Genomic DNA, 18,984 nt, shown 5'->3' with positions numbered 1-18,984 from the left:
ACTTTGGGAGAGGCAGAGGCAGGAGGATTGCTTGAGCCCAGGAGTTGGAGATCAGCCTGAGTAACATAGTGAGACCCTGTGTCTACAAAAAAAACCCCATAAATTAGCCAGGTGCAGTGGTGTGCACCTGTAGTCCCAGGACTCAGTAGTCTGAGGTGGGAGGATCACTTGAACCTGGGAGGCTGAGACTGCAGTGAGCGCTGTACTTCAGTCTCATCTTGCCACTGCACTTCAGTCTGTGTTCACAGAATGAGACCCTGTTTCAGTAAAACAAAACAAAGCGTAAACATGATATTCAGTGTTGATGGCAGTTGAGTAATGAATTTTATTTTATTTTTGAAATGGAATCTGTTGCCCAGGATGGAGTACAGTGGCACAGTCTTGGCTCACTGAAACCTCTGCCTCTTGGGTTCAAGCAGTTCTCCTGCCTCAGCCTCCCAGGTAGCTGGGATTATAGGTTCCCGCCACCAAACACTACCAGCTAGTTTTTTTTTTTTTTTGAGTTGGAATCTCACTCTGTTCTCCAGGCTGGCATGATCTCGGCTGACTGCAACCTCCACCTCCCAGGTTCAAGTGATTCTTCTGCCACAGCCTCACGGGTAACTGGGATTACAGGAGCCTGCCACCATTACTGGCTGATTTTTGTATTTAGTAGAGATGGTGGTTTTGCCATGTTGGCCAGGTTGGTCTTGAACTCCTGGACTCAAGTGATCTGCCCGCCTTGATCTCCGAAAGTGCTGGGATTACAGACGTAAGCCACCGCACCTGGCCATAATTTTTTTTGTATTTTTGGTAGAGACCAGGTTTCACCATGTTGGACAGGCTGGTCTCGAACTCCTAACCGCAGGTGATCCACCCGTCTGAGCCTCCCAAAGTGCTGGAATTACAGGTGTAAGTCACTAGACCTGGCTGAGTAATGAATTTAAAAAAACTGCAGAGCAGAGTCTGTAGAGCTAAGTAGGAATGTAGGTCATGGAGAGGAGATTTATTGTCCGGGACTTTTTATATGTAGCTGTTGCTGGAGGAGTTCGGGGAGGGGGAGTGCTTGCTGATGTCGGCTCAGCCATGATAAAAAAGGCTTTATTGAGGAAATGGCATGGGAGTTGGGTTTTGAAGGGGGAAAGGCTTAGCTAGGCATTGAGAGAAAGAAACGGTACATTTTTCGAGGGTGGAATGTTGTGATTAAATTTTACTTAATTTATAATTAGTAGCAAACTTATTGGCTAGCAGAACTTGAATTTATGTAATTTATGTGAGGCTATTCTTACTTGTTACCAAATCCATTTCAGTATGTATAATATATTTGCTGATGAATTATTAATAAGTTTGGTTACATGATGCTGCCCACGATTTCGAAGGGTTGTTTCATAATGTACAACAAAAGTCTATATTTCCTTTTTGAAATCTGAAAAATTGTGATTCTGAAATACTTCTGGTTCAAGAGATATCAGATAAGATACAGTGGACCTATTCTTCTTCCTATTGGCCTCAGACAAGTCTTGGCATGGCCTGATCTCTGATTGCCTTTTTTCAGCCTCATCTCTGTCACTTTACAGATTTAAAAAGAAAATCAAGGCTGGTAGCGGTGTCTCATGCCTGTAATCCCAGCACTTTGGGAGGCTGAGGCGGGTGGATCACTTGAGGTCAGGAGTTAGAGACCAGCCTGGCCAACATGGTAAAATCCCATCACTACCAAAAATACAAAAATTAGCCAGGCTTGGTGACAGTTACCTGTAATCCCAGCTACTCAGGAGGCTGAGACAGAAGAAGTTCTTGAACCTCGGAGGTGGAAGTTGAAGTGAGCTGAGATCATGCCACTGCACTCCGGCCTGGGCAACAGAGCAAGACTCTGTCTCAGAAAAAAAAAAAAAATAAATTCTTGTGTACATCCTTTTTTTTGTGCCAGCATGTATTTTGCTTATGTGTTAACTAGTGCCTCTTCTCAGCACCTCTTCAGCTGTCATGCTAGTATGAGCTACCATCCTCCCTCACCTTAACTGTGACATGTTTCCACTTCCATGGCTTTCCATCATGCTTAAAAGAAAATCCAGAATCCTTCCATTGCATGTAAGAGCCTTCATGATGTGGCCCCTGGTTCCAGCTTTTCAGCCTCTCTGTCATTACTGTCCCTACAACGTGCCATGCATTCCTGCTTCAGGGCTTTTATATTTGCTATTTTCACTATCTGGAATGTTCTGCTTCCAAATATCTATGTGTTTGTCCTTTATTTCATTTTGATTTTTGTGTATATGGCACCTCTTCAGAAAGGCTTGTATAATTTACTGTCTCAAATAGTGTCCTCCATCATCCTTGATCCTTGTCACACTTGATTTTCATCACTTTTTCACATTTATGTATCTGTTTTATCTGTCTCCTACTCCTTTATGTGTGCAGGGACTGTGTTTGTCTGATTCATTGCCTTATTTCCATACCATAGAAGGATGCCCGGCATAGTAGGTGCTCAATTAATATTTGTTGAATGAATTGTTCTGTGCAGTATGGATAGGAACCTATCTCTTTCCTAGATTCAAGGTGTGATGCCTCACTGCAGTTAGTGCATACCAAAATTATTTCTGTATTGTTTTGTTCTTCTGTAATTCGGCAAGCTCACTGTTGTGTATCATCAGGTTAATAATGTTTATCTTACAGGCTGCGGGCCTCCCGGGTGCTTCTTGTCGGCATGAAAGGACTCGGGGCCGAAATTGCCAAGAATCTCATCCTGGCAGGAGTGAAAGGACTGACTATGCTGGATCACGAACAGGTGCGCTGTTGTCAGCTCATTACTGCCCTTCTCTGGCTCTCCTTTCCAGTATGAAGACTTGCAGATTTTGTGAGTTCCTACTTGTGCCTTAAGGGCTGCGAAAGGAGGGCTAACGTTAGAGAACATTGCCTCTGGTGATTGAAGGTGCTATTGCTGGGTTTAAATCCCAGCTCCACCACATCTAGCTAGAGGAGCAGTGGAGACTCACATCACCTCCTTGAGCTTGCCTGTCTGTAAAACCAAGTTAATAATATCTCCCTTGGTGGTGCTTGATTTCTCTGTCTCAAATAGTGTCCTCTTCCATTTTATTTATTTTCTTTTTCTTTTTTTTTTTGAGACGGAGTTTCGCTCGTTACCCAGGCTGGAGTGCAATGGCGCGATCTCGGCTCACCGCAACCTCCGCCTCCTGGGTTCAGGCAATTCTCCTGCCTCAGCCTCCTGAGTAGCTGGGATTACAGGCACGCACCACCATGCCCAGCTAATTTTTTGTATTTTTAGTAGAGACGGGGTTTCACCATGTTGACCAGGATCGTCTCGATCTCTTGACCTCGTGATCCACCCGCCTCGGCCTCCCAAAGTGCTGGGATTACAGGCTTGAGCCACCGCGCCCGGCCTTATTTTTCTATTTTGAGACGGAGTCTTAACTCTGTTGCCCAGGCTGGAGTGCAGTAATGCGATCTCAGCTTACTGCAACCTCTGCCTCCCAGGTTAAAGTGATCCTCCTGCCTCAGCCTCTCTAGTAGCTGAGATTACATTACTCCTTCATCTGGTTATAAGAGTCCAAAATGGAGGCCTGTCACAGAGGAGTCGAGAAGTGTTTTTCCAATTTGAGTGAAAATAGAGTGGCCTGGAGGCTTTGTGATGCCATAGCTTTCACCCCCGGTGATTCTCATTTAGGTCTGAGATGAGCTCAAGTGTATGTACATTTAAAAGATGTTTTAGGGCCGAGCATAGTGGCTCACGCCTGTAATCCTAGCACTTTTGGGAGGCTAAGGCAGACAGATCATCTGAGGTCAGGAGTTCGAGACTAGCCTGGCCAACATGCAGAAACCCTGTGTCTATTAAAATATATGACAATTAGGCAGGCATGTTGGTGTGTGCCTGTAATCCCAGCTACTCAGGAGGCTGAGGCACAAGAATCGCTTAAACCTGGGAAGCGGAGATTGCAGTGATTTGAGATAGCACCACTGCACTCCAGCCTGGGCAACAGAGTGAGACTCCACCCCTCAAAAAAAAAAAAAAAGCTGTTTCAGGAGATTATGATTTAGATGTTCTACTGACATCACTTTGGAAAACACTGGATCAGAGAGAATGTGTGCAGACTCCTTCACTTGAACCTAACAAGTATTCAGTAATTAGGAATAATGAGGCCGGGCGCGGTGGCTCAAGCCTGTAATCCCAGCACTTTGGGAGGCCGAGGCGGGTGGATCACGGCGAGGTCAAGAGATCGAGACCATCCTGGTCAACATGGTGAAACTCCGTCTCTACTAATACAAAAAATTAGCTGGGCATGGTGGCGCATGCCTGTAATCCCAGCTACTCAGGAGGCTGAGGCAGGAGAATTGCCTGAACCCAGGAGGCGGAGGTTGCGGTGAGCCGAGATTGTGCCATTGCACTCCAGCCTGGGTAACGAGCGAAACTCCGTCTCAAAAAAAAAAAAAAAAAAAAAAAAAAAAAAGGAATAATGATCTGACATAATGCTGTTTGTTTTTTTTTTTTTGAGGCAGAGTCTTGCTGTGACACCTAGACTGGAGCGCAGTGGCACGATCTCAGCTTACCGCAACCTCTGCTTCCAGGGTTAAAGTTATTCTTCTGCCTCAACCTCCCAAGTAGCTGGGATTACAGGCGTGTACCATCACACCCGGCTAATTTTTGTATTTTTAATAGAGATGGGGTTTCATCATATTGGCCGGGCTGGTCTTGAACTCCTGACCTGAAGTGATCCGCCCGCCTTGGCCTCCTGAAGTGCTGGGATTATTGGTATGAGGCGCTGCGCCCGGTCGATGATAATGCTGTTTGATTAATATTATAATGGTAGTGCTCAACTCCAATGTAGCTTTCTCTGACTAGGCTCCTCTTCAAGGTGAAAATAAGTGCTTCTCTCTCTACATTTCCATGCCTCAGTGACATTTTATTTATTTCATTTATTTTATTTTGAGATAGAGTCCTACTTTATCACCTAGGCTGGAGTGCAGTGACACGATCTCAGCTCTCTATAACCTCTGCCTCCCGGGTTCAAGCGATCATCCTGCCTCAGTCTGCTTAGTAGCTGGGATTACATTACTACTTCATCTGGTTGTAAGAATCCAACACTGGAGGCCAATCAAAGAACAGTGTGAATTTGACACCACAGGTGTGAGCTACTGCACTCATCTTAGAGCATATTAGTGTACATTAAGCAAGCATCTGAGAGTACCTACTGGGTGCTCTCAAGTTTTTTTTTTTTTTTTTTTTAATTTATTTTTTCCTTCCCTCCTTGCTACCTTTTTTTTTCCCCCAGAAACCAGAGTAGGCTACCTGACTCAGGTTGTGGTAGCGAGATGTGAAAGATTTCCTGGAGTCCTGATCTGAGCTAAGTCTTAAAGAACAAGGAGGGTTTTTCAAGTTAAGGGCCTGTGTTTTAGGCAGGGAACATAGCAGTGTCACAAAGGGACCCAGCAGTGTGGTTGAAGTGGAAGATAACAAGCAGTTTGGTATTTTTAGAGTGTGAGACCCAAAGTGGTGGGTAGGGACAGGTTGCAGGTGAGGTCCAAGTCAGGGGGGCCTCCTAAGAAGCCCCACTGTAAGCTTTTACTTAATCCTCAGGGTGGTGCAGATTGTCTGAATTCCCATTCTTTCAAATGACAGGAAGGGCAACATGGTTGGCTTTGGGCTTTATGTGTAGATCAGTAATTACTATATAAACTATGTTTGGCACAAAATACAGGGCAGAAGACCACTTAGTAGAAGGCAGTTTTTAATATTTAAGGTGAGAGGTGATTTAGATGGTAGAATTGGGAGGTTTGTGTATGGGAGCTTAAGGAAAGCCAGGAATAACCAGAACAGCTGACGCTGAAGGAGCTAGGCACTGTTCTCAAAGCTGCAATTGTATTATCTCATTGAGTCCTCACAACATATCTGAGATCGAGGACCCATTATCATCCCTGCTTTACAGATAGGAAAACTGAGTAAAAGGAAGAAAAGTACTGGCCCATCCAAGGCCCCAGTAGTTAATGTTACAGCCAGGACCCAGGCATCTGACTCCTATGTTCTCAGCCACCTCACTATGGACTACTCTCATGGAAAGAGCAAGAATATGAAGACCGGGCTTCTGCCTTGAGTGACTGGATGGGTGACTGGTGGACTCCAGAGATAGCACACACAAAAGGCAGACACGTAGGGCCTATGGATATCTGAGAGGAAATGGCAGGTGGGCAGTGCAGTAGAGAAGACTCAGGTGGATCAGGAAGAAACCTGCACCAGAAAGGGTGATTTGAGAAATAAGAGCAGATTTTGGTAGAAATACTGAAACAGGCACTGAGAAGGTTTATGAAGCTATACAGAGTGAAAAGATAAGTGATTCTGAGATGGAATCTTGGGGACAGCTATAACTAAGACAGCCCAAATTGAGACTAGAATGTGTAGCAAGGGAGGAGAGCATAGCAAAGAAGGCGTGATCTGTGGACTGATAGTAATAATAATTCACATTGAGGCTGGTTGCGGTGGCCTATAATCCTAGCACTTTGGGAGGCCGAGGCGGGCAGATCATGAGGTCAGGAGATCGAGACCGACATGGTGAAACGCTGTAGCTACTAAAAATACAAAAATTAGCTGGGTGTGGTGGTGTGTGCCTGTAATCCCGGTTACTCAGGAGGCTAAGGCAGGAGAATTGCTTGAACCCCGGAGGTACGAGTTGCAGTGAGCTGAGATTGCGCCACTGCACTCCAGGCTGGTGACAGAGCGAGAGCAAGACTCTGTCTCAAAATAAAAAAATTGACATTGATGAAGTGATAATTGTATGTGTTTGTTTGTTTGTTTCTTTCTTTCTTTTTATTTCTCGTCTTTCTGTCTTTCTTTTTGAGATGTTCCACTGTCATCCTTGCTGGAATACAGTGGGCATGATTGTGGCTCAGTGTAGCCTCAACTTCCTGGGCTCAAGGTATTCTCCCACTTAGGCCTCCCGGTAGCTGGGACTACATAGTCTGTCTGCATTAACAAAAATTAGCCACTGCACCTGGCTAATTTTTTGTATTTTTTTTTTTGAGACGGAGTTTCGCTGTTGTTACCAAGGCTGGAGTGCAATGGTGCGATCTCGGCTCACTGCAACCGCCGCCTCTTGGGTTCAAGCAATTCTCCTGCCTCAGCCGCCCGAGTAGCTGGGACTACAGGCACGCACCACCACGCCCGGCTAGTTTTTTGTACTTTTAGTAGAGACGGGGTTTCACCATGTTGACCAGGATGGTCTCAATCTCTTGACCTCATAATCCACCCGCCTTGGCCTCCCAAAGTGCTGGGATTATAGGCGTGAGCCACTGTGCCCGGCCCTTTTTTTTTTTTTTTTTTTTTTTTTTTTGAGACAGAGTTTTGCTCTTGTTACTCAGGCTGGAGTGCAATGGCGCAATCTCGGCTCACCACAACCTCCGCCTCCTGGGTTGAGGCAATTCTCCTGCCTCAGCCTCCTGAGTAGATGGGATTACAGGCACGTGCCACCATGCCCAGCTAATTTTTTGTATTTTTAGTAGAGACGGGGTTTCACCATGTTGACCAGGATGGTCTCGATCTCTTGACCTCGTGATCCACCCGCCTTGGCCTCCCAAAGTGCTGGGATTACAGGCGTGAGCCACTGCGCCTGGCCCTTTTTTTGTATTTTTTTTGTAGAGACTGGGTATTGTGGTGTTGCTCAGGCTGGTCTTGAACTTTCTGGGCTCACCTGTATGTTTTCTTATTGTTGTTTGTTTTGTATTTTGAAATGGAGTCTCACTTGGCCCAAGCTGGAATGGTTAAATTAGATGTTTGATGTGTGAAGAAATGCTTTGAGAGCAGTATGGAATCTGTAATACTACTGGTGGCTGTTAGGGGATTATATTATCCTATCTTTGAGGCTCTGCTCTGCTACTGTTCAGTCTTAGGGGTGAAATAATTTCTCTGTCCAGTCCCCACTCATCTCTCCTCCTCTCTGCGTTTTGTTTTGTTTTGAGACGGAGTCTTACTCTGTCACCCAGGCTGGAGTGCAGTGGTGCAATCTTGGCTCACTGCAGCCTTTGCCTTCCGGGTCAAGTGATTCTCCTGCCTCAGCCTCCTGAGTAGCTGGGATTACAGGCATGTGCCACCACACCCATGTAATTTTTGTACTTTTAATAGAAATGGGGTCTCACCATGTTGGACAGGATGGTCTCAATCTCCTCACCTCATGATCCACCTGCCTCAGCCTCCCCAAGTGCTGGGATTACAGGCATGAGCCTGTGTGCCTGGCCTCCTCTCTGAGTTTTAATCGAATTGAAGAGTTCATTCAGAAACTGGATGTAGTGGCTCACACCTGTAGCCCAGCTAATTGGGAAGATGAGCCCAGGAGTTTGAGATTGCAATGTGCAGTGATCGTGCCTGTGAATAAACACTGCACTCTAGCCTGGGTGACATAGTCTGTTTATAAGTTTTTTTTGTTTTTTTTTTTTTGAGACAGAGTTTTGCTCTTGTTGCCCAGGCTGGAGTGCAATGGCGCAATCTCGGTTCATCGCACCCTTTGCCTCCTGGGTTCAAGTGATTCTTCTGCCTTAGCCTCCCGAGTAGCTGGGATTACAGGCATGCACCACCAAGCCTGGCTAATTTTGTATTTTTAGTAGAGACAGGGTTTCTCCATGTTGGTCAGACTGGTCTTCTGCCTGCCTTGGCCTCCCAAAGTGCTACAGGTGTGAGCTATCATGCCTGGCCATAGTCTGTCTGTATTAACAAAAAGTTCATTTCAGGTCAGTACACACTTGTAATCCCAGCACTTTGGGAGGCCAAGGCAAATGGATCACGAGATCACTAGTTCAATACCAGCCTGGCCAAGATGGTGAAACCCCGTCTCTACTAAAAATACAAAAATGAGCCAGGCGTGGTGGTGGGCACCAGTAATCCCAGCTACTTGGGAGGCTGAGGCAGAGAATTGCTTGAATCTGGGAGGCAGAGGTTGCAGTGAGCCGAGATCGTACCACTGCACTTTTTAGCCTGGGCAACAGAGGGAGACTCCATCTCAAAAAAAAAAAAAAAGTTTATTTCAAGCATTCTTAATTGTGTCTGATTTTTGCACTAATTTGATATATACGTATTTTTAAGTTTTCTCATGAGGTTGCAATTTTCTGTTGTTTTTTGAGAGAGGGCCTCAGTATATTGCCCAGGCTAGTCTTGAGCTTCTGGCCTCAAGCAGTGATCCTCCTGTTTTGGCGTCCCATATTGCTGGGATTAGAGATATAAGCTACTGTGCCAGGAAGGTCTATTTTTTAAAAGAATTTATTTTATTTATTTTTTATTTTTTTGTTCCTTTCTTTTTTTTTTTTTTGTTTTTTTCCCTTCTGGAAGGTCTACTTTTAAACCACTGGAAGACAGATTTTTAAACCACTGGAGACAGATTACAGATGTGAGCTACTCTGCCAGTGTGGTCTACTTTTAAACCACTGAAAGACAGACTTAATCCTTTAAACTATTTGTGTATTTCCCTGAATGCTTATAGCTGGGCACATGCTACATAATTTAGTCAATTCTTAACACTGGCAATCAGTCATCTGTTAGCAGTTATAAATTTGTATAGAAGAAAGCATGCATTTTTCTGTTGAGAGTGAATTTTCTTTATAAACACAAGGGGGTGCTCTTTAACCATCAATGACCAGTTAAAAAAGTTTAAAGGCGTTTTAAAGCCTTAGAAGGAAGCCTGCCTAAGGCAAATTGCTACAGGAACGATAATACAATTTAGGTGGTAGGTATTTTAGCTGTCCATTAAAATTTAAAGATTGTCTTTGAGATTTATTTTGCCTAAAAATTCAAGAATTAAAAAAACACATCTATTATTTCTAGGTATCTCCAGAAGATCCCGGAGCTCAGTTCTTGATTCGTACTGGGTCTGTTGGCCGAAATAGGGCTGAAGCCTCTTTGGAGCGAGCTCAGAATCTTAACCCCATGGTGGATGTGAAGGTGGACACTGAGGATATAGAGAAGAAACCAGAGTCATTTTTCACTCAGTTTGATGCTGTAAGTTTCTTAGTATAAGATCTGCTGTAGGAATTAAACAAATTAAGGTACTAGTTGTATATATGCTTTCAAATCTTAAAGCAGTCTGAGCGCATTCAAGTACCAAATTATGAGCTTTTTCCCAAGAAAATTTGTAAGCTATTCTGTTGTTTCGGCTTAGTATTTTGTATGAATATGTTGCTAGAGAGGTCCAGTCTGTTGGATCTGCTGTAACTGTTGGTGACTTGCTGTCTGTTGGCTTCTTCTCTGGGCATATGTTCCCCTAGGCCAGGTTTCATATTTGGTGTTTCATCTTCCTTCCAGAATCTTTGCACATAACTTTAATCCATGTTATTGCAAATGTTTTCTGAAAACTTAACAAGTTGGTGATTGATTTCTGTGGCAGAGGCTTTTTTTTTGGTTAGAAATATCAAATTACAGCTTGTGTTTTGTGTTAAGAAAAAGCACACCTGATCTTAGTCTATGTCTGTCTGTCTGTCTGTCTGTTTCTCACAGTCATGTTGACCATGTTGCCATGGATAACTAGAGAAAAATCACTGTAGTCATAAGCTAAATGAGGCATATCCAACCTCATTTGGTTTCACTGCCAAATCTATGCGGAGGTGAAAGGATAAATTCTTTGTTAGTGTCTGTGACCTTTCAGACATAGTTCCCTGTATTCTGGAAAAGCTTAACAAATCTTGATGACTGTGAAATAGTCACAGATGAGCTGCTAGTTTTTTAAATGAAAGGTCCCATTACATTATGTTAGAGGTTAGAATTTGGATTGGGTAGTTTGTTTTTTACACTTTATTTTTTTTGAGAAGGCGTTTTGCTCTTACTGCCCAGGCTGGAGTGCAATGGCACGCTCTCAGCTCACTGTAACCTCCACCTCCTGGGTTCAAGCGATTCTCTTGCCTCAGCCTCCTGAGTAGCTGGGATTACAGGCACCTGCCACCATCCCTGGCTAATTTTTTGTATTTTTAGTAGAGACAGGGGTGTCACCATGTTGGTCAGGCTGGTCTTGAACTCCTGACCTCAGGCAGTCCACCTGCCTTGGCCTCCCAAAGTCTTGGGATTAGAAGCGTGAGCCACCACACCCAGCCTGTTTTTTACACTTTTCTATTTCATCTGTGCATCTGTTCGAATGTCGGCTTGGAAGGATGGATCATCTGTGAATTTGTCCTGTTTTCTTTTTTGTAGTCCCTTCTATTTTTTAACTTCAGATATTGGGACACTTTCCATTTGGACATAAGTCATTTTCTTTCTTTTCTTTTTCATTTTTTTTAAGAGATGGGGTTTCGGGCTGGGCGCGGTGGCTCACGCCTATAATCCCAGCACTTTGGGAGGCCGAGGCGGGTGGATCACGAGGTCAAGAGATCAAGACCATCCTGGTCAACGTGGTGAAACCCCGTCTCTACTAAAAATACAAAAAATTAGCTGGGCATGGTGGTGCATGCCTGTAGTTCCAGCTACTCGGGAGGCTGAGGCAGAAGAATTGCTTGAACCCAGGAGGCGGAGGTTGCGGTGAGCCAATATTGCGCCATTGCGCTCCAGCCTGAGTAACGAGCGAAACTCCATCCCAAGAAGAAAAAAAAGAAAGAAAGAGATGGGGTTTCACCATATTGGCCAGGCTGGTCTCAAGCTCCTGTCCTCAAGTGATCTGCCTGCCTCGGCCTCCCAGAGTGCTGGGATTATAGATGTGACCCACCGTGCCCAGTCAAGTCTTCATTTTTTTTTTTTTTTTTTTTTTTTTGAGACGGAGTTTTGCTCTTGTTACCCAGGCTGGAGTGCAATGGCGCGATCTCGGCTCACTGCAACCTCCGCCTCCTGGGTTCAGGCAATTCTCCTGCCTCAGCCTCCTGAGTAGCTGGGATTACAGGCACGCGCCACCATGCCCAGCTAATTTTTTTTTGTATTAGTAGAGACGGGGTTTCACCATGTTGACCAGGATGGTCTCGCTCTCTTGACCTCGTGATCCACCCGCCTCGGCCTCCCAAAGTGCTGGGATTACAGGCTTGAGCCACCGCGCCCGGCCAAGTCTTCATTTTTTTTACTACTTTTTTTTTTCTGACCCATGCCATCAGCATAAGTCTTCATTTTCTTATCTGTAGTAACCACATTTATTTTATTCCAGGTGTCCCTTGAACTTGTAGAATTAGAAAGAGGGTTTGTTAAAACTGAAGTATGAGGCCAGTTGATTGTGTAATACGCGTGTCTGGGGCCATGTTGACTGCCTTGTGGGTGCTGTTTGGCTGGTCCTTGCAGGTTTTACAGTCACTTTAGACTCTGCAGGATTCCATTTGGTCAATTGATTGTATGTTCACCTGTGGATTTCTTACCTTTTAGATGGGATTTTTCCTTGGGTGGTTGCATCCTTTGAAACACCAAAGGAACACATGTCTCTGTGAGTGTTATTTCGGTATTCAGGCTGCTAGACAACAGCAAAGAGGGTCTGTCAAGTGAAAATGTCCTTTTGTTCAGAAGAAAGCATGTGCGATTTGGAAGTTGTCTTTTGACCATGATCACAAAGCTTCTCCCGAAAAGATGGTATTTTGTGCAGGAGAACTTAGCCATTTCCAATACCTCAACTTACTGGAATAAACCTACAGACTCCAGAGCAACACTGATAATTCCACTGAGTGAATCACCAGTTCATTGTCTAAGTCTGAATGGAAGGTCACTTGGTCTATAACCTTTTCTTTTGTCCTTAAATTCAGATAAAGTTTCACACTGCAATCTGTGGAAAAATGATCTCAACAGGACTTGTTTATCTTCTTTATCTTAACATATCAATCAAAAGGAGGGAAAAAAAGCCCTTGTATTTAAACATGACCTTTTAGTCAATTTAGAAAACTGGTTTTGCTTCTCACTGTAGCTTATTTGGATTTTAATAGATTTAACAGTTTAGAAACAACTTGCTAAGTTATTATTTTCTTTTCATGAAAACTATGAGATGTACATATGTTCATGGATTACAGAAAACATTCATTGAATGTCTCTTACTTTTTAGCTAAACACATTTTATTTTGGCTGCAGAACATGACGGTCTCATAACTTATATTTTCTACACACTGAAACCTGCAACTTTTCTTTTGTCTTCTAACCATAGGACCCAAATAACCTGTTGTACCAGTTTGAAACATGCCCAGAGTGACTGTTCATTAAGATTTATTTAGACATCAGGGTGGTGATTCACAGTCTGCAAAACTCACACCCAGCCAATTTCTTTCTTTCTGCAGGTGTGTCTGACTTGCTGTTCCAGGGATGTCATAGTTAAAGTTGACCAGATCTGTCACAAAAATAGCATCAAGTTCTTTACAGGAGATGTTTTTGGCTACCATGGATACACATTTGCCAATCTAGGAGAGCATGAGTTTGTGGAGTAAGTGTTGGGAGAGGAGGGAAGAACGTAACATTTTTTCTTTTTTATACTTTTTTTTTAAATTATGCACTTTGGGAGGCTGAGGTGGGTGGATCACCCAAGGTTAGCAGTTCCAGACCAGCCTGGCCAACATGGTGAAACCCTGTCTCTACTAAAAATACAAAAAATTATCTGGGTGTGGTGGCGAGAGCCTGTAATCCCAGCTACTTGGGAGGCTGAAGCAGGAAGAATCGCAGGAGACTCCATCTCAAAAAAAAAGAAAAGAAAAGAAAACAACCATTGGGCTGGGCGTGGTAGCTCATGCCTGCGGTCCCAGCCCTTTGTGGGGGCTGAGTCGGGCAGATCATGAGATCAAGAGATCAAGACCATCCTGGCCAACGTGGTGAAATGCCGTCTTCTACTAAAAATACAAAAATTTAGCTGGGTGTAGTGGTGCATGCCTGTAGTCCCAGCTGCTCAGGAGGCTGAGGCAGGAGAATCACTTGAACTTGGGAGGCAGAGGTTGCAGTGAGCTGAGATCACGCCACTGCACTCCTGCCTGGCAACAGAGTGAGACTCTCTCTCAAAAAAAAAAAAAAAAACCCATCTAAGGAAAGAATTTGATTATAATATTTAGACCATTCTGAAACCAAGTCATTAACAACTTATTGAATACAATAGATTGTGGGTTCAGAATTTTAGGAGGTATGTCTCTGCTCTCCAAAATGATGGCCTAAATCTAAAGCCTAAAGCAAGCAGAGTTTTACAGCAATGAAAGTACACCACATGGGTATCTGTTTGATCAGTCTGCACTTCAGGTGGTGAAGTCACATTTTCTACATAGGGAAGGCTTACTCTGATTGTAAACATTTGTTCCCCAGCTTGGGCTTACGTGCTTTCAAGTTGAGATATAGTAAAATGAGTACAAAATAGTTGGGTGACTCTAGAGGCACATTCAGCGAAAGTCTACCTTGGAAAAGGTTTCCAGCGTGCAGTGACTCTTCTGGTAGAACAGAGAGACTTCATCCTCTCATTTTGAACATTGAGGCTGCAGAACTTGGTAATTCTCACATAAGAGGACCTGCAGTGTTTTGACCTTGTAGTCTCTCGGTGAAAGATGGCAGATGATGTGATACTGTAAAACTATATGAGTTAGATATTTTGGCTGCAGTTTCTGACCACCCCCTCCAGAAACCTCCAACTTACTAATTGAGAGGGAAAGAGAGGCTCTGTGATGTAAGAGCTTCCTACCAGGAGACTGAGAACTACTCTTTTGTTCAGCCTCTCAGGCAAGTCCCTGAAATTTCTCTGGTCTCCCAAGTTTCTTTCCTGTAAAATCAAGATGGTGAAAGGATAGTCATGTTCCAGACATCTCCTAACTCTAGTGTTTTATGGGTTTAGGATAATCTAGTTCTTTGGGTATAGTACTTTTTTTGAGATGGAGTTTTGTTACTCAGACTGGAATGCAGTGGCATGATCTTGGCTCACTGCAATCTCTACCTCCTCCCAGATTCAAGTGATTCTCCTGCCTCAGCCTCCTGAGTAGCTGGGACTACAGGCACCCGCCATCATGCCCAGCTCATTTCTGTATTTTTGGTAGAGATGGGCTTCTTTGGGCATATTATAAAGAAGTCATAGTGGTGGAAAGCAGTCCAGATTATTTTAACATAAGCTGCCCACAGCAGAGGGGCAGAATGAAGTTTGGCTTTTTTTCCCCCGAGACAGTGTTTCACGCAGTTGCCCAGACTGGAATGTAGTGGTGTAATCTCAGCTCACTGCAGCCTCCACCTCCTGCTTTAGTCTCCTGAGTAGCTGGGATTACAGGTGTGTGCCACCACGCCTGGCTGATTTTTTGTATTTTTAGTAGATATGGGGTTTCACCATGTTGGTCAGGCTGGTCTTGAACTCCTGACCTCAGGCAATCTACTCGTCTTGGCCTCCCAAAGTGCTGGGATTGCAGGCATGAGCCGCCACACTGGGCCAAGTTTGGCTGTTTATTTAATGATTTAAGTAGAGTGTTTGCAAAGTAATCACTTTGGTTTATTGATAGCGGCTGTGTGCCAGGGAGTATGCTGAGCAACTTAAGCTGCTCTGTTTTTCCCATGGGCATTTCATGAGTGCCCAACAGTGTGATTCATCAGGTTATCAATGGCAGAGCTAGGATTTGAACCGAGATCTGACTCCAAAGCTTTTACCCTTAACCACCATCCTATTCTGTGACCTGGAGAGGCTTTGATTCCAGCGACATGATTCCTAGGGTAAAACATTCCCTCCCCTTGTCACCCTCTAGGGAGAAAACCAAAGTTGCCAAAGTTAGCCAAGGAGTAGAAGATGGGCCTGATACCAAGAGAGCAAAACTTGATTCTTCTGAGACAACTATGGTAAAAAAGGTATGTGAAATGTCGGGGCAGAGGTCAGAAACCCTGGAGCCTTGGAGGGGACAGGCAATGACGACTGAAAGGGAGAGAAGCAGGCACTTCTTGAAGGGGTGGGGCCAGTGTTTGTCTCATCTAAAGGGAGGCTACCACAGCTTAGTGTCAGCCAGCTGTTGCTGTGAGGGAATGTGGCCCAGTGATTCCAGATGAGATTTTTCAAGACAATTAGAAAGGGGAACTTTTGTAGGCTTTTTTCCAAACTTTTTTTTTTTGAGACAGAATTTCACTCTTGCTGCCCAGACTGGAGATCAATGGTGCAATCTCAACTTACTACAGCCTCTACCTCCCGGGTTCAAGCAATTCTCCTGCCTCAGCCTCCCGAGTAGCTGGGATTATAGGCGCTCGCCACCACACCCAGCTAATTTTTTTTGTATTTTTAGTACAGGCGGCGTTTTGTCACGTTGGCCGGGCTGGTCTTGAACGCCTAACCTCAGATGATCCACCTGTCTTAGCCTCCCAAAGTGCTGGGATGACAGGCATGAGCCACCATGTCCAACTCCAAACTTCTTAATACTGTCAACTTGCTCAAACCTATTTGAATGTGTTCTGGTTGGCACTATCAGGGCCAAACAGAACAGGCCTGAGGGACTTCTGGGGATCTGGTGTGTGGAGTAGTATCACAAAGACCATTTTTTGAGCAGAGGCCATTATTTGTTTACAAATTTTTTTTTCCCCACATTGACAGACAATTTAGTAAGGTCTGTAAGTGGGCAGGAGCCAGTTTAAAGTTGAAATGTTTTTGTTTTGCTGCTGCTGCTTTTTTTTTTCGAGATAGGCTCTTCCTCTGTCGCCCAGGCTGGGGTGCAGTGGTGTGACCATGCCTCACTGCAGCCTCCACCTCTCTGGCTCAAGCAGTCCTCTCAGCTCCCAGCTCGGTCTCTGAGTAGCTGGACCTACAGGTGCTCACCATCACGCCAGGCAAATTAAAAACATTTTTTTTTTGTAGACATGGGGTCTTCTTGTCTTTGCCAGGGCTGGTGTGTTGCTGCTTTTAAAAAAAAAGTTTTGGGCCGAGCGTGGTGTCTCATGCCTATAATCCCAGCACTTTGAGAGGCCGAGGCGGGTGGATCACGAGCTTAAGAGATCGAGAGCATCCTGATCAACATGGTGAAACCCCATCTCTACTAAAAATACAAAAATTAGCTGGGCATGGTGGCGCATGCCTGTAGTCCCAGCTACTCAGGAGGCTGAGGCAGGAGAATTGCTTGAACCCAGGAGGCGGAGGTTGTGGTGAGCCAAGATCGTGCCATTGCACTCCAGCCTGGGTAATCAGAGCAAAACTCCGTCTCAAAAAAAAAAAAAAAAAAAAAAAATTTTGTCTAGGTGTGGTGGCTCATGCCTGTAATCCCAGCACTTTGGGAGGCCGAGGCGGGTGGATCACAAAGTCAAGAGATCGAGACCATCCTGGCCAACATAGTGAAACCCCATCTCTACTAAAAAAAAAAAAAAATACAAAAATTAGCTAGACGTGGTGGTGCGCGCCTGTAGTCCCAGCTACTTGGGAGGCTGAGGCAGGAGAATTGCTTGAACCCGGGAGGCGGAGGTTGCAGTGAGCCAAGATCGCGCCACTGCACTCCACCCTGGCATCTGGTGACGCAGCAAGACTCTGTCTTAAAGGAAAAAAGAGTTTTCTCTGCCTTTTTTTTTTTCTTTTGCCAAACAGCCTTTAATAAGAAAAGCCTTCGATGTTGACAGGTGTTACCAGGTTCATATTTGTTAATGTAGTTTATGTTAAGGGCCCAGCCTCTATCTGGATCAGGTGTAATAACTACATTTATAGAAAGGAGTGGAGAAGGGATCAGAAAATGATAGTTCCTGTAGCTAGTGCTGGAATCTGAGATGGGAACCATGTGATAGGGAAAACAAGATGAAGGGGCCAGAATTGGTTTCACTGAACTGAGAGGAAAGACATGACCAAGCCCATATTTACTCTTTGCTTTGTAGATTTAAATGTTGAGAAAGAAAAACAGCTGGGCAGAATGTTGAGTTAAATTACGCTAACGGGGGGGATTCCAAAGAGTGCAGAAACCACAAAAGAGACTGCAGAAAACCACAGAAGTGGAACTCTCAGACTCGCCAGCAAGGCGGCGTTGGAGATTTTCTTTCTCTTGCTTTTTGTGTTTGTGTTGGAGTAGTTTGGTGCTGTAAGTGTGATACAGAGGAATTAAGCGCTAATTTTAGTGTCTATTCACAGAACCATAATTATCCAAAGTGAACCTTGGTGTTTTGGCCAAAACTTGGGTCCTTTTCTTTCTGCCTTTCTTTCTTTTTGAGGCCCAGTCAAGATTTATCTGAATAGCTCCGTGAGTTTGGTGGGGGGAGATAAATTGTTAACTAACGGAGGAATACAAAAGCTGCTTTGTGGGTGCTGTCAGTTTATAAATCACACCCTCTTACAAGTGTGACACTTGGCCTTGGTGTGAAGGGTTTTATGGCTTAAGGGCCTTCTCTGATTGAGGCGGGTCTTTCACATTCAAATGGAGAGAGTACCCAGCTTTGTTAGCCATTCACAGCTGGAAGTTTCCCTGGAGTCAGTTCTGATGGTGCCCACTGGGGTGGATCTGGAAACTTCTTTTGGGAGTCACTTTATCTTGCTATGAGGAGAATGTAGGCAGCCCAGGCCTTTGCCTGCCATTCTGTAGGGCCCTACAGGCACAGGGGTTTTTGTGCAGCCTCTTCCTGCGTGGAGCTGAGTTGGAAGGTATCAAAATATTCCCCAGCTGACATTGTTAGTCAGCTGTTACACTTGAACAATTCAGGCTTGGATTCCAACCCCGAGCCCTTAAGGTTAGGAGGCATTCAGTGCATTCCTGCTGACAATCCCCGGGATTCCAAACCTTGCCTTTGTGCGGCCTCACCAAGGGCGCTGCAGACAGACTGGGCTGCACTGGGTTTTGGCCATGGCTTTGCCATCTTGTGATAACATGCCTCCTCCGTTTTGGCACAGATGGCCCTGTGATTTCGAGGTTCTCTTCCAACACCAAAGATTCCTTGATTCAGATGCTGCCCTTTTGCCTAATTGTACAGAATAACTAGTTGAGTTGTACTCAGAAAGTACAGGGTGGGGGTGGGGAAGCAGCAACTTCCTGTTTCCTGTGAAAGGTTTTCTGGTTAGGGTTCCCTTTCCCTCCCCCCTTTCCTTAGGTTTAGTTTAACCAAAGGTTGTAAAGCCACTTTTGCTTCACGGTACACTTGGTGCTCCTAAATTAGTAGCGTTAAAAAACAAAGAGGAAAAACAGCCT

The 18,984-nt window shown here is 44.6% G+C and overlaps 1 protein-coding gene across 4 annotated transcripts in view; it reads left to right on the top strand.

Annotated features, from left to right (window-relative positions):
* SAE1 (SUMO1 activating enzyme subunit 1) overlaps positions 1 to 18,984 on the top strand; it is a 97,447-nt gene that overhangs the window by 25,028 nt on the left and 53,435 nt on the right. For all 4 annotated transcript variants that reach the window (XM_021668550.2, XM_064381131.1, XM_064381129.1 and 1 more), the window contains exons 2-5: positions 2,650 to 2,761; positions 9,791 to 9,964; positions 13,186 to 13,328; positions 15,598 to 15,697. In XM_021668550.2, the coding sequence (XP_021524225.1) occupies positions 2,650 to 2,761; positions 9,791 to 9,964; positions 13,186 to 13,328; positions 15,598 to 15,697 (529 nt within the window). The remainder of the gene's footprint in view (positions 1 to 2,649; positions 2,762 to 9,790; positions 9,965 to 13,185; positions 13,329 to 15,597; positions 15,698 to 18,984) is intronic.

Source organism: Aotus nancymaae, unplaced genomic scaffold (assembly GCF_030222135.1).
Source record: "Aotus nancymaae isolate 86718 unplaced genomic scaffold, 86718_ANA_hifiasm-v0.15.2.pri h1tg000028l, whole genome shotgun sequence".
NCBI lineage: Eukaryota > Metazoa > Chordata > Mammalia > Primates > Aotidae > Aotus > Aotus nancymaae.
The sequence above is the reverse complement of the archived record's forward strand: the minus strand, read 5'-3'. Positions and strand labels throughout refer to the sequence as shown.